General features: G+C 36.4%; 1 protein-coding gene across 3 annotated transcripts in view; it reads left to right on the top strand.

The window, feature by feature from the left end:
• The window catches only part of tspan4a (tetraspanin 4a), a 185,236-nt gene that overhangs the window by 154,192 nt on the left and 17,399 nt on the right, over nucleotides 1–13,645 (top strand). For all 3 annotated transcript variants that reach the window (XM_041986311.1, XM_041986302.1, XM_041986293.1), the window contains 2 exons: nucleotides 6,916–7,017; nucleotides 8,953–9,084. In XM_041986311.1, the coding sequence (XP_041842245.1) occupies nucleotides 6,916–7,017; nucleotides 8,953–9,084 (234 nt within the window). The remainder of the gene's footprint in view (nucleotides 1–6,915; nucleotides 7,018–8,952; nucleotides 9,085–13,645) is intronic.

The following is a 13,645-nucleotide window of genomic DNA, read 5'->3' as shown; positions in this document are numbered from 1 at the left end:
CTAAAAGGTGATAAAATGTCAAAGGATCAAAATAGAATACTTTGATGTAAAACCATTGACAGGCTAAAGGCGATGATGGCTTTAAAGAAATGCACCTCTTGATATCAACAGCTGCAGGCAAAATACTTTAAGAGATAGTCAGCAGTGTTTTATACTTCACATACATTTATGTGAGCTTCAACATGAAAATACAAAGACCTTTGTTGAATTTCAGGTTTTGATAAATGAATGAAATCCCTAAATCACAAAGTTTCTGTCTCAGAAATTATGAACCTCTTTTCTTATTGCGCACCAACTTGTCTTTACTCATGCTACCTTGATTAAGGCTGTTCAGGTGTTATCCCTTAAAGCCTTGATTATCCTGGTTCACTGCTTTCCTGCAGTTAGAGATATTGATTGTCTGCTCACATTTGCCAAGTTTGCCAAGTGTTAATCAGAAACTGATTAGAAGCAGAGGATGGAAAGAGCTGGGCTTGTAATTGATTTGCCCTGGCTAAGGACTGAGATTAGTTACTTAGAGGGGAATGGCAAGTGCTTTAATAATTAATGTTGGTTATTGCTGTTCCTTAGGACAGAATTAAAAGTCAGATCAGAGACAGAGACCTTAGAGCCTTGAGACTTGTTTGCCCCATCATTATCTGTACAAATTCCAGGGTTTCTTCTTGAGTTTCTGGGTTTAGGGAAGAGTTGTCTAAATTTAAAGATATTGAGCGATCTGTCTTGGGGCTAAGAAATAACATATGTGGATTTATCAGATAGATGGCAGGTCCTCTGTAACTCCTGTTCAAAATGCAGAACAACTCTTCCACATGGTTAGACTTTTGTTCCAAGCTGAGAAAAGCAAGTCAGACTGGATTCTGTTTACAGTCAAAGAGTCTACCCTTGAAAAACGACACCTCTGGTCCAAATTGGGTCAATGTGAAGGGAATTTAATCTTGTCACCCTCTGCTGAAGGATAAAATTGAAATATTTGAGGGAAATCAGCTCTGGCCAGTAAGTGTGAGCACCTATTAGATGAAAAAAGAAACGCTGGAAGTAAATTCAGAAAACAGAGATGACCGAACAAGCAAATCACACATATTTATTACAAACGAATCATGATCTTTAAATAAGCCCTTCAATACAACCTTTACTTAGGGTGAATTTAAGATATAAAGATAGCAGTGTCATACTTACAAACTTCAGACTTCAAGGCAGAGAACTAAGAATAAGAGCGGAAAGGAGCTTTTTGCTTTTCTTTTTGAATATTGTCATTGTAGGAGATGAATTGGGGCATGTTTTATGCAATTTGGTATCTTAGAATGAAATAATTTGGCAACAGGAAATCTGTTGGAAGCATTATCAAAGATCTTTCCTCTTTTTTCCCCAAGTCTCTGTCTTCTTTTTATGTATCTCTGATTCTGTCTTCCCCACACATTCATGACAAAGATAATGGATATCTCCTGTTTGGAGAGTGCAACTAAGTTAAGGTATTCCTTTCTCATTATTTCCTCTCCTCTCAAGTCATTGTCTTGTGCTTCTTGAAACCCTGGGTACTTCCTCCTAGACTATCACAGATGAAAAGACTGTACTGCCTGTATCATCTAGAATTCATTAGCCACATTACCACTTCACCTGCCTCTTAGTGTATTTGTTTTTACATATTCTGTCCATCATTGCTTCTGGGCTCATCCTATCCTTCATTTTCCTGTTTACTTCATCCTGCACTCACTATCTTCCCTACTTCCATCTCGCTCACTCTCTCATCTTGTCTCTCCTCTGTTCTCCTCCCCATATACATCTCGTATCTCTCCTTGTATTGCTGCCATATAAATAATTGATGGCCCATCCATGGCTCGCCTTGTGTAGTTAAAGGACGACTGAAGTCCCGAGGATAACATCAATACTTAGCTAAGAGTGCAGCCGTTGCTTGTGCGCAGTCTACTTGCTCACTTTTACTGGAGTCACTCTTAAATAATGACCTACTTAGATTTAAATGAAAAGTATTTTTCTTTTCTCTCTTTTAAATTTGCACAACTTCAGAAGTCTCTTGGCTTCCTCCAGTTCACTCAAATGGGGCTCGAGGGCTCCATTCTGAGCTGAACTCTTACATCAGTTTGCAGCACGTATGTTGCCTTTTTGTTTGACTTGCAGTGTCTTGCTGCAGCTCATACAGCAGCCAGTATGATTTACAGATCAGTTCTTTATTGTTACTAGAAATTACACTGTGTCATTTGTCTTCTCATTCAGGATTCTCTTTTATCGTCATCTCTTTGAGGTGTTCGACTCATGTTTTTTTCATATTTACAGGTCAAAATGCTACATTGTATTTCTGTTGAGCAATGGCATTTTGCTGAGAAGGCCTAAAAGATATTACATTGTAAAACTAATAATGCTCAAGAAGTACACTAATAATTTCCCAAAAAAATTATTTGTTCAAAATTAAAGCTTCACTAGCCAACTATTTAACTATTTAATATAGCATTAGTTTGATGGATGGAAAGGGGTTAGTCACACTAAGAGTGCATTCACACCAGGACGGTCTGCAAGACTCTGGTCACGCAGCACTTTTCAAACCATTCAGACCTTTTAAATAACATGTTCTACTCTCCACAAGAGGCGGCGCTGCACCAAGAATTACAGAAGGAGAAGACGAGACTCAAAGAAGAAGAAAACTCATTCATCGATTGGTTAATGCAGAACAGCTTCGGTTTCTAGCACATATCAGCTAAATATGGAGCTACATTGGATCCTAGCAGTCTTGAATTAATCATTTTTCTATCAAAACTTTTCCCAAATTCGTCCACATGTGACCGTGAGCCATTTCACCGGTCCTGAGCTGCCTGTCAACCCACCCATGTGTCGATTGCTGTGCGCTGAACCCACAATGCCCTTGTGTTCTAGTCCACTCCCTGTATTTTGTCCACTTGAAGCAGACCGAGACCTGCATTTTTAGGCAGACCGAGTCTGCTTCTTTGATTCGAATCAGAATCCATTTGGGCATTCACAATATCCTGAACTTTCCAAGCAAACTGACTTAGATTTGAATAAAAAAGGCTAGTGTGAAAGAGCCCTAAGAGGCAGAAAACTCGCACTAAACTTCTGTGGTATTGAAGAAAAAACTCTCTGAAACTTCAAATAAAGAGTTTGATAGCTGCACCAAACAGAAAGGGGAATGTTTAAATACAAACTAGTATTACTTGAAATTAGATTAAAGTAAAGCGGAAATCAAAATTAGAGAGAATGTGTAATTCATATTAGTGAAATCTGCAGAATTTATAGTTAATTTCCTTTGTCTCTTTTAAATAAATGTAATAAATTATGCAGCTTGAAAGATGAAAAAGACAGAATATTGTCTGATAAGGAAGTGTTGGATGTTGATCAATTAAATCTTGAAAGAAAGAGATGAGATGAACATTATTCTTGGAAAAAGTAAGAAATTTATTCATAAAACAAGGCAGACACAAAGAAAGTGATCATTTTTAGCTAAATGTTGGGGTACTTTGATCATAACAGTTGTTCCAGTGGCAACCAAAATTTTACGTTAGTTCATTTATAAAAGGAAACATAAAGATAAAAATGATCGGAAATAGCTTGGAGTATTTACGTAGACTATCTAGTGTAAAAACTGTCAGCTTTTCTTTTTTCTCTTTTATTCACCCCATTAATAAAAATATTTTTTTATTTGGAAAAGTTTCATGTTTGCATTCTAACATTTATTACACAGACACCACATCTACACACCACTTTACTTGACAGCAGCATTGAATAAAATCTCTCTTTTTTTAAGGTAATAGCAAAATATCACAAATAAATATCTTATTTCAATAGTTTATTTTACTATATTAGGGTATTTTTGCCTATTGCAGTGATATCTGTGCTGTAATATAATAAAATAAAAGTGCCTGTGCAGATGTAGAGCAAAATGTTATTAACAATGGATAGACTGTGAGTTAACACAAGGCTCATCTTTCCCCAGGGGCGCTGGTACACGGAAATACACAGGTCTGAAGACATGTCAGTGACTTTTAATGAATATATAATACAGCCTTAAAAGTATCAGCTTACATGTGGAAGCTACAGTTTATTAAAATAAAATCACCTAGTATCATGGCATGCTGGACAAAAAGACATAAATTTACACTGAAACCAGAAAACTTAGCAAATACATGTCTTTGCTGAACAGAAATATTCATATATGTATATGTTTATTATTTATTTCCATCCACATTTATTGGCTTTCTGTCTTGCGTTTTGTTGTCTCTGGAGCAGTGATTTATGACACTCACTTTCAACTTTAGCTAATTAGCCAATCACATGGTGGCAACTCGTTGCATTTAGCTATGTAGACATGGTCGAGATGAGCAAACAAGACCAAGTGACTTTGAACATGACAGGAATGTTGGTTCCAGACAGGCTGGTATGAGTATTTCAGAAACTTCTGATCTACTAAGATTTTCACACAAAACTATCTCTAGGGTTTGAATGGTCTGAAAAGAGAAAATATCCAGTCAGCTGCAGATGTCAGGGAAAAAAAACAGGGCTTGTTGATGTCAGAGGTCAGAGGAAAATGAGCAGACTGGTTGGAGATGATAAAAAGGCAACAGTAACTTAAATAAGCATTTGCCACAACCAGGGTATGCAGAACACATAGTACATCAAACCTTGTTGCAGATGGGCTACAGAAGCAGAAGATCATGCCAGAGTGCAACTCCTGTCAGCTAAGAACAGGAAACTGACTCTACAATTTGCACAATATCAGCAAAACTGGACAAAAGAAGACTGGAAAAGTGTTCTGGTCTGTTCTGATGAGTTATTATTTCAGATTGTAGGGGTCAGAACTAGAGCATGGGTCCATTATCACTTATATCAGTGGTTGAGACAGGTGTTGGTGGTGATGTAGTAATGGTGTGGGAGATATTCTCTTGGCACACTTTGGGCCCCTTAGTACCAAATGAGCATTTTGTAACACCCAGTCCTACCTGAGTATTAATACTGACCATGTCAACCCCTTTGTGACTACAGTGTAGCGTCTTCTGATGTTTACTACCAGCAGGATAATGCTCCATGTCACAAAGTTAAAATCATCTCCAAGTGGTTTCTTGAACATGACACTGTACTCCAAAGGTCTCCACAGTCACCAGATCACCAGAATTAAGGCAGTTCTGAAGATAAAACTAGGTCCTGCTTGGTACTGGTAAGGTATACTTAATAAAGTGGCTGATGAGTGTTACATGTTACATTAACAAAATGAATACTCTCATTAATACATTGTCAATCTGCAACCGAATACCTTACTTACCAGCTTATTTAGTTATTTATTTTGGTGAGTTATGGAGAAAACCATTAAGCTCACAAAAGAGATTTAATCAAATTTGGATTTAAGAATGGTGAGTATACATCTGAAGCAGAAGAATCCCCCTTATTATCAATTTTTTCAAAACTTAAATAGCTTTTTTACATAAAAAGTACCTTCAACATACTATAAAAGTAAATATCACAAAATGTGTGCAGCGACACATGATTCTTGTAAATATTGCTTTACAAAATGAAGGTCATATTCACTGGCTGGGTGTTTGAAGATTGAGGTTTAACAAGGTGTTTGGTATCTGAGGCACTTCACAGGCTAAAAGGTTTCAGAGCAGGAGACAGCAAAGACAGTGGAAATCAATGCTATATTGATGTCTGACCATCTAAAAAGTGTAAACAAGGCTGAGCACCTTGTACATGTTCTCTTGTTCTGAGTTCTGAGCATATGTTTCTCATTTTTATATAACATCCGCTGTTTGATTATATAGTTAATTTACATGACTGCATTTTAGATTTAGACTGCAATGTTTATCATGTGACAGCATTCACACCACAGTTTGTTTTCTTCTCTTTCAAAGTTTCCTGGAAAAGCTGATTGTGTTACCTTTTTTTATCTCGTTTGTTCAGGTACAAATTCCTGAAACCAGATGTTTTAAATCAAACCTGCACAGAGCTGCATGAATCCTGTTTATTGAACAGTGGTTGAGTAATTTGTTGTCTAAATGCAGTTCAATCTCCTCACTGTTGGTTACAGTTTATTGATCTTTAGACCAGATGAAGACTTGAGGAGCTGTGAATTATCTGCATAGAATAAGCTTCTGTCCATTCAAGCATGCTGCTACTTTTCCCTGAATTTAATACAGCATCATTCTAATGCAAGGTGATCTTTCATGTGACCTTAAGAGTTGCTAGTACTCTGGGAAAACCAGGGATATATCTTCAAACCTTGTGAAGTGGAAATTTGTGCAGAAAGCTGGTTTCCAAAATGCAAATCAAATAAATAACCCTTAAGAGTTCTCAGCCATTTCTGCTGTAACCAGGAAAATGTGCAATGTTCTGTGTAAAGATTAACAAAAAATATCTGTATAATGTCCAGACTCCTGGATTTTCATTGTTTTGTTTTAACTTTTGCATGTCCTACATGTGTGTTAGTTATTTTAGTGCATATATTTTCTGTTTTGGTTATACTATGACACATTTCATGCCCAGTCTTTTCTTATTCTTTTCTTTTTTATCTCCTAAGCCTGTTTACCTGTCATACAAAAGCAGCTCTTCACCATATAATCACAATAATTCATAGCTTTCTTTGTGCCCGAAAACAAATGTAAACCTGCCACAAGAGTGCCATATAAACCTAACAATTTGTTGCTTTGGTGTACCTCTAACAGATGTTTCTTGAGAAGCTTTGAGGTTATTTGTTACCACTCGAGTTCAGATCATTTTCTCCCACCAGAAGAAAATGGAAACTTGCTGCTCCAAACATCTAATGAGAGACCTAAAGGCATCTTCCATCACATCTAGTGAAAACTCACACAGAGGCAGAAGTAGTGTTTATGGTAAATAATCTTGTTTTGTTTTTTTTTTCTTCTTCTTCTTCTTCTTCTTCTTTGCATCCTATTTCCTCAGATTGATAGTTATGCCCAGAGGGATCTGAAGAAGGGTCTCCAGCTCTTTGGCACTGAGGGAAACGTGGGTTTGACCAACGCCTGGATGATAGTACAAACTGATGTAAGATATGAAATCATTGGATTGGGTGGTGTTTGGGGTGTTACTGAAACATTTAGGTCATGCTGCTTTAAAAATAAAACTTCTGGCCCTTCAGTATCAGCTAAAGTGCAGTTTAGTAAGACAAATAATACAGAATTTCTTTTCTCAGGCTGAAATACATGACATTTTGAGATTATATTTATTCTTCCAGGACTTATTTTTGCAATAGACACCACTGTAATGAACTGTGAGTGAGCAGTTTCCCACTGAAGTACCATTTTATTTTACATAGCTTTATTGCTGTCACCTATTATTGTAAAATCTGTATCATGCACTGCCATCCTTGTTCCAAATAAAGGGATTTGGACATTTACAAGCAGGCTGACAGCAAAATAAATAAATAAATTCAATCCAATAAATGGCATCAGACAAAAAGCCTTTACTGGTTGCGCAAACAAAAAACTTTTTTGGTCTAAATGCTGCGTTAAAGCACTGAGAGATTAATACAAACATAGACTCTCAGAGGTAATCTTTGTTTCCGGCTCCAGCTTTGATGTACTTTTCTCACTGTATTATTTAGATTTCTCTTAGTCAAATTTGTCTGCAAAGAAAACACAATGAGAGAAGCAAAGATTGGGAATTAAGGATTGCAGAGGGTGGATGCTGCTTGCTGCTGCTGGAAAAACCCTCTGGGAGACATCAAATGATAGATTGGAGACTTCAGACTTCTTTGAATCCAGTGTTATGGCTTGTGGTTTTGTTCCATTTGCTAAAGTATGGTACTAATCAAGATGCATATGCATCTTATTTATGGAAAGTATACTGTGTAAGTTTGCCTCTATGGTGACTAAAAAGATTTCAGGGGCAACTGAAAAATCTATTGCTATGCAAATAAATGCAGGTGTGAATCTGTGTGTGCTGGCGGGAAGGTGCAGAGTTTTTATTTTGCTGCATACAGGATGAGAGCAATCTGCTTGAATAAGCCACTGTTTGAAATTTAGGCTTACAAGTGTAAATGTGCGCTTTTATCCTTGTAAGATCAGTACAGTTGTGTGCACAGAGCTCCAACAAAGTCTGGTGGAGGCCAAGATCATCAAAAGGTAGCTTTTATTCTGTCACAGCATCTTTTTCGAGTCTTTTTTTTAACACATGCTGAGTCACTGAATGAATAACGTGGTGCATGATCCCAAAGCTAGGTTCACAATGAATAATCTTTATAGTCCCTAACTGCGTGGAAGTGTACCTCTATAAGTGGATCCACACAGATAAGAAGCAGTAAAATATCCACAATACACAATGGAAATGCAGATATAATAAATCTGAATGAGTGAAACTCCCCAATGGTTGTTAACTTCCCAAGGTGGTTACATTTGAATAAACTCCATGCAGTCTTTAGCCTTGCATTTGTTTTCAAACTCTATAACTTTGTGTCAAATGCTTTTTAGGGATTTAAATTCTGCTGTACTCCATGATGAATTGCAGTCTTGATCTATTGTGTAAGTGAGTGTGAGAGATTTAAATTAACACTGTTCTCAATTCTGCACATGCTGTGGTGTAGGAAGCAGCTCTGGCTGCCTTATTCCTGTGTGGAAATATCGTCCAAGAGATGAGCAAAACATCATTTTATCTTTTTTGATGAACTGAATTTAGGTAAAAGTCATGGTCCCTTTTCAAAGATCTATAGCAATTACTAACAGGAAGTTGTAGATTAAAATAAGCTGGTGAATAAGAAAGATACAGCAGCAGCTTTGAGACAAATTGTACAATAGCAGCTGAAAATCAATATCATGTAGATGGGGTATTTTTCTACAAATACGAGTATTTTCAGCCAGCAAATCTCATTCATGGGGGGTGAATAATATCACAACCTGTGATGTTAATTTGTTATGATGAAACAGGATATTAGCTGGTAATAAAAGCCACACTATCTTGACACATCCCCTTTTTGTGGTGCAGTTTCGTTGCTGTGGAGTCACCAACCACACAGACTGGTTTGAGGTTTACAATGCCACACGTGTGCCAGACTCCTGCTGCCTGGAGTACAGCGACAACTGTGGACTGGACAACCCGGGAACATGGTGGACAGCAGTAAGTTCTGGCTTGACAATCAAAGTATATCTCCAATAAGTTTTTTTTTGTTTGTTAGCATTACTCTTAACTAACTGGGCAGAGAAGGCTTGTAATGACAACTGGAGTTCAACAAAGTTTGCATATTGCAGTCAGACATACCTGTTATCACAATATGTTCTCCAACCACATTCAAATCCTCCAGTCGCATACATCCCCACTCGTGAAACATTTGCTCTACCAAGTTGTCACCAAACAAATGGGGTCTATACATGATTTTATTTTAATATATCATTCATGTTAGAGTATTGTGTAATGCAGTGGTTCCCAACCTATTTTCCTTCAAACAAATACTAAGCAGCTTTGTTTGCTTTATGTGCATGAATGTGTGTGAGAGATAATGATTAGATGTGTTTTTATTTCGGTTAGGTCGCATATTTGGGGACCTGAAGTCTTATTTTTAACTTTAGATTTTATGTTGAAATTATTTTAAATTGATATTTAATTTTTGCTGTTATTATGTAAAGCACTTTGTACTGCTTTTGGTATGAAAAGTGCTATGCGAATTAAATTTGATTTGATAAATAATGTATTTTGGCAGAGTCCTACCCTTCAATAAAGCCTTACCTTTTTTTTTTTTTTTTTTAATAGGGTGAAATCGTCTACTCTTGGTGTTTCTCAGACATAGTTCACTAATTAAATGTTAATTAAAGGTACAAGGACAGACATGAACACCCTGTGCTCTTTGGAGGAACTCTTGGGGGGTCTTGGACCCCAGGTTGGGAACCACTGGTGTATTGAATGATAATGCTGCACATTTATTTTCATATCTTACAGGACCACCAGCTTCAGGCTAAAATCCTTCTTACTAATGCCAAGTTGTCGGCTTGTAAGGGATTTTTATTCCCACAACAGCTTTGTTCTGCCTATAAATGACATAATCAAGTGATGAACGATGACAAAACATTGTGTTGGAGTTGTCATGGTAAATCTGAGGTCAGACTTCACATATTTGTCCACATGTTCAAGCAGTGGTAGTATCACAGTCCAGGACTAAAAACTGAGTGATGGCAGTTGAACGCCTCCACGTGAAATGACTGGAACAGCCACCCAGATCAATAGTGTTGAACATGTACATGTTGTCATGTGACAAGGTGTCAAACACCTAGTTTATGATGGACATTCCAGAGGTTCAGCATCACCATGATCAAGCAGCCACCCATTAAATGTTCAAAATTATTTTTACCCATTTTCCAAAATCAATATCAAAAAGCTGGATTTCAGTCTGGACTTAAACAGGACCACTTCAAACTATACATTTTCCCTGTTAACCATTTACTGACAAATGTAGCTGTACATTTTTTCTGTACAAAAGATTTCCAACAAAGTCCTTAATGTTTTAAATCAATATTTTGCTGCAGTCCTCTTCTTCAAGAAGTGCTCAAATCCAGGGTCACACTAATAAATCTGCACCCAGTAATCTCCATGAAAGCTGGCCGTAGACAGTCATTTAGCCAGGTTGGCATACTAAATCTCACATTGCTATTGCAAAATTTCTCTTAAAAAGAGTCAAAATGGTCTTCTTTGTACAACTTTAATACTTTTAAAGTTTTTGATGGTTTGTGCTCTTATACACCAAACCAACTTAACCTTTTCATGCATAGTGTCTACGACAGTCCACACTTATAATAATGCTGTTTCGTAGTAAATGCATGGGTGAGGATGGTATATTTGCTAATTAGTCAATTCAGTGAACATTAGTGAGTCATTTATACACTGTCACACTAAAGAATAAATAAAAATATAAAATTTCATATATACACAAACATTGCCCCAGTGATAAACAGGAAAATAAAATGAATGAACAGATATATTATATACAGTAAATATGGCAGAACTTTATTTTATAAATATTTTTTACAAATTAGCTTATAATAAATAAAAAGCCAATTAAGAAAAAAAAAGTAAAGCATCATTGTGGGTGTCTGTAGAAGTCAAATATTGTATGTGGAAAAAAACTGTGGCACTGTTTTTTTTAATAATTTATGCATCAGAGGGTTAAAGAAACAAGAGCACTGTGCTGGTTCTCCTCAAGTTGCCAACATCTGAACAAATAAAATAGCACTTGAACACACTACAAAGACAAATTACAACAGTTACTAAGAAATGTTCAGACTGTTGCAAGAAGACAAAGCTTGCTAGTGCAGAAAAGACAGAAGTATTTTATATGTTAGGATGAAACAGAAAACAGCTAAATTGCACAAGGCTGGTCTCTCTTGGGTTGTGATTTTCTGTTGGTCTTTAGTTTCTTCACTCTACAAGGGCGCATTTTTGAGAAAAGTGTTGTTTGTTTGGAGAAATGAGGGTGATAAATTAGAACAGATAGTGTGTGAAATGGCATGTTAACATAGCCATTAGTTGCCACCTCCATTCTTGTGCAATCACTATTCTAAACAGTCAGTCAAAGTGAGCTCTTTCAGCACCAACTGTGATGGGAGTTTTGGAAGTTAAATCAGCTGAAAAAAGACAATAAAGGAGTTTAAAAATGGCAATAATATGCACATTAAAGTCCAAAAGAGACCAAGGTGGCTTGGTGTCTGAGGCCCTAATACCTCCAGTAGACATCAGAGTGCTTTAAATTTGAAGAGTTTAGGAGAATTTTCTGCAGAAAAGCCTCAGTTAACGCAACTCAGAAGATGGCAGTCAGAGGAACAAATGTTTACTTACTCTCTTCAGTTAATGGATTGCAGAACATCCATGTTGGGATACAGTCCATGATCTTATGCGGTATAGCATGTGGACATAGACCCCATGTGTGTACTGTAACTGTCTGATGCAACTGAACTAATTAAATATATCTATGAAAAATAAATGATTTCCTATAAGTATATTATACAACCCTGCTTAAGAGAAAATGTCAGTCTTTGCATACACTGATATGACTTTCATTTAGCCAAAGAAAAAAGAAACACCCATAATGCAGTGTGATTGTGGGAAGGAAATTCTTTTTTCTGTTTTTCACCAAAGCACAATTCAACCTTGTCAATTTGAATGGCAACATGAAAAAAGCGAGTCACATTAGGATTCTCCAGGAAAACAGCCAGTAGCATGCAAGGCAGTTTTGCCTTAGGCAGCATTTGACCCTGCAACAGGAAAATAATGCAAAATGTAGTCAATATGCTCAAGAAATCATGAACAACAAAAAAAGAAACAACATCAGTATTCCAGAGTGGCTCAACCAATGTCCAGGCACAAACATTAACTTTTAGTTACCCTGCAACTTCGGATGGAAATAGTCACGTATAAAATTAATTTGCATCATATTTCACATAGTGAAGCATTATTTAAAGTATTGGAGAGGTTTATGACCTCTCTTTTGACACTTCAGGTAGAGATTCAAAGACAGAAAAAACAAGAGAGAGATTATACACCTGGGAGGACGGTGTCAAAATGTTGCTTATGTTTTATTTATATGTGAATTGGTAATGTCAGTTTCTGCTCAATGTCAAGTCGTTTCAGTAGTTAATGCAGCATTTCCATTATAAAATATCCATTTAAAAACGATTTGTTTCGCAAATATTTTGATATGAAAAGGCCCTATCAGCAAAAAAGGTTTTTGAACTTTTGATATGCAGTACCTGATCTCTAAAAGCAAACAGTATGGAGATTTGTATTTATTATTACAGATACTGAATTGAATATTTTTCAGGAGGACTTGACTGCTGGTCATACTTATGCTTTTCTAATGTATATTTAGTGTCAACACTCCACGATACCTACATATTTAGAGGTGTTTGGCCTGTGGTGCATCCCGCTCGTATCTACTCATCACAGACTGTTAAAACATCATTGTGATGTTGAATCATGATCCTACATTATAGTTTTAAATCCAATTATATGAGCTTTTTTCATAACAAGAAAACTAGATTTATAAGAGTTTAAATTTCCAATAATATGGCAGAAAAAGTGCCTGTTCTGCTGACAGAGGTTGCATGTTTATAAATGAGAGCATGTCTGTTTCCACTGGTGGAAAAGCACAATAGAATCTGCAAAAGATTGCACAACTGCATTACCATAGATCCAAACAAGCTCTATAATTTTCTGCAGATTTGTTGTTATGGGTATCCAACACTTGGTGTTTTTATTTATTTTGTGTACAATATGTAAATGAATTATTCTGCACATGATTTAGTAACACTGGAAGTTGTTGGGAGTGAGGTAATTGAGCATGTTGAGATAATAAAAAGGGACAGCTGGTATTAATTGTGCATTAGTTCAGAATTAAAATAACTCCACCTACTTGTGGCCTGTTCATCACATTGGTAAACTGCTGACCTGAATGTGTAAACAAAGTTTTGTAACCATGTTCTTTCTTGACACTTTCTATAAACATGTTAGTGAAACAAAGAGCCCTAGCTTTCTGTAAGATAATAAATGAAGCTACAGATAGAGAGCTGGCATATATTATATTTTGCTTGATTGTGAATTCCAGAGAACAGGGACACTTCAGCCTAGAGCAACTATAGACTCACCTTCAAAATTCCCTTTCTTCCCATAACATTAAAAAATAATTTGTTAAAAG

This window comes from Melanotaenia boesemani, chromosome 1, assembly GCF_017639745.1.
Source record: "Melanotaenia boesemani isolate fMelBoe1 chromosome 1, fMelBoe1.pri, whole genome shotgun sequence".
NCBI lineage: Eukaryota > Metazoa > Chordata > Actinopteri > Atheriniformes > Melanotaeniidae > Melanotaenia > Melanotaenia boesemani.
Note: the sequence above shows the minus strand (reverse complement) of the source record. Positions and strands in the feature narration are given on the sequence as shown.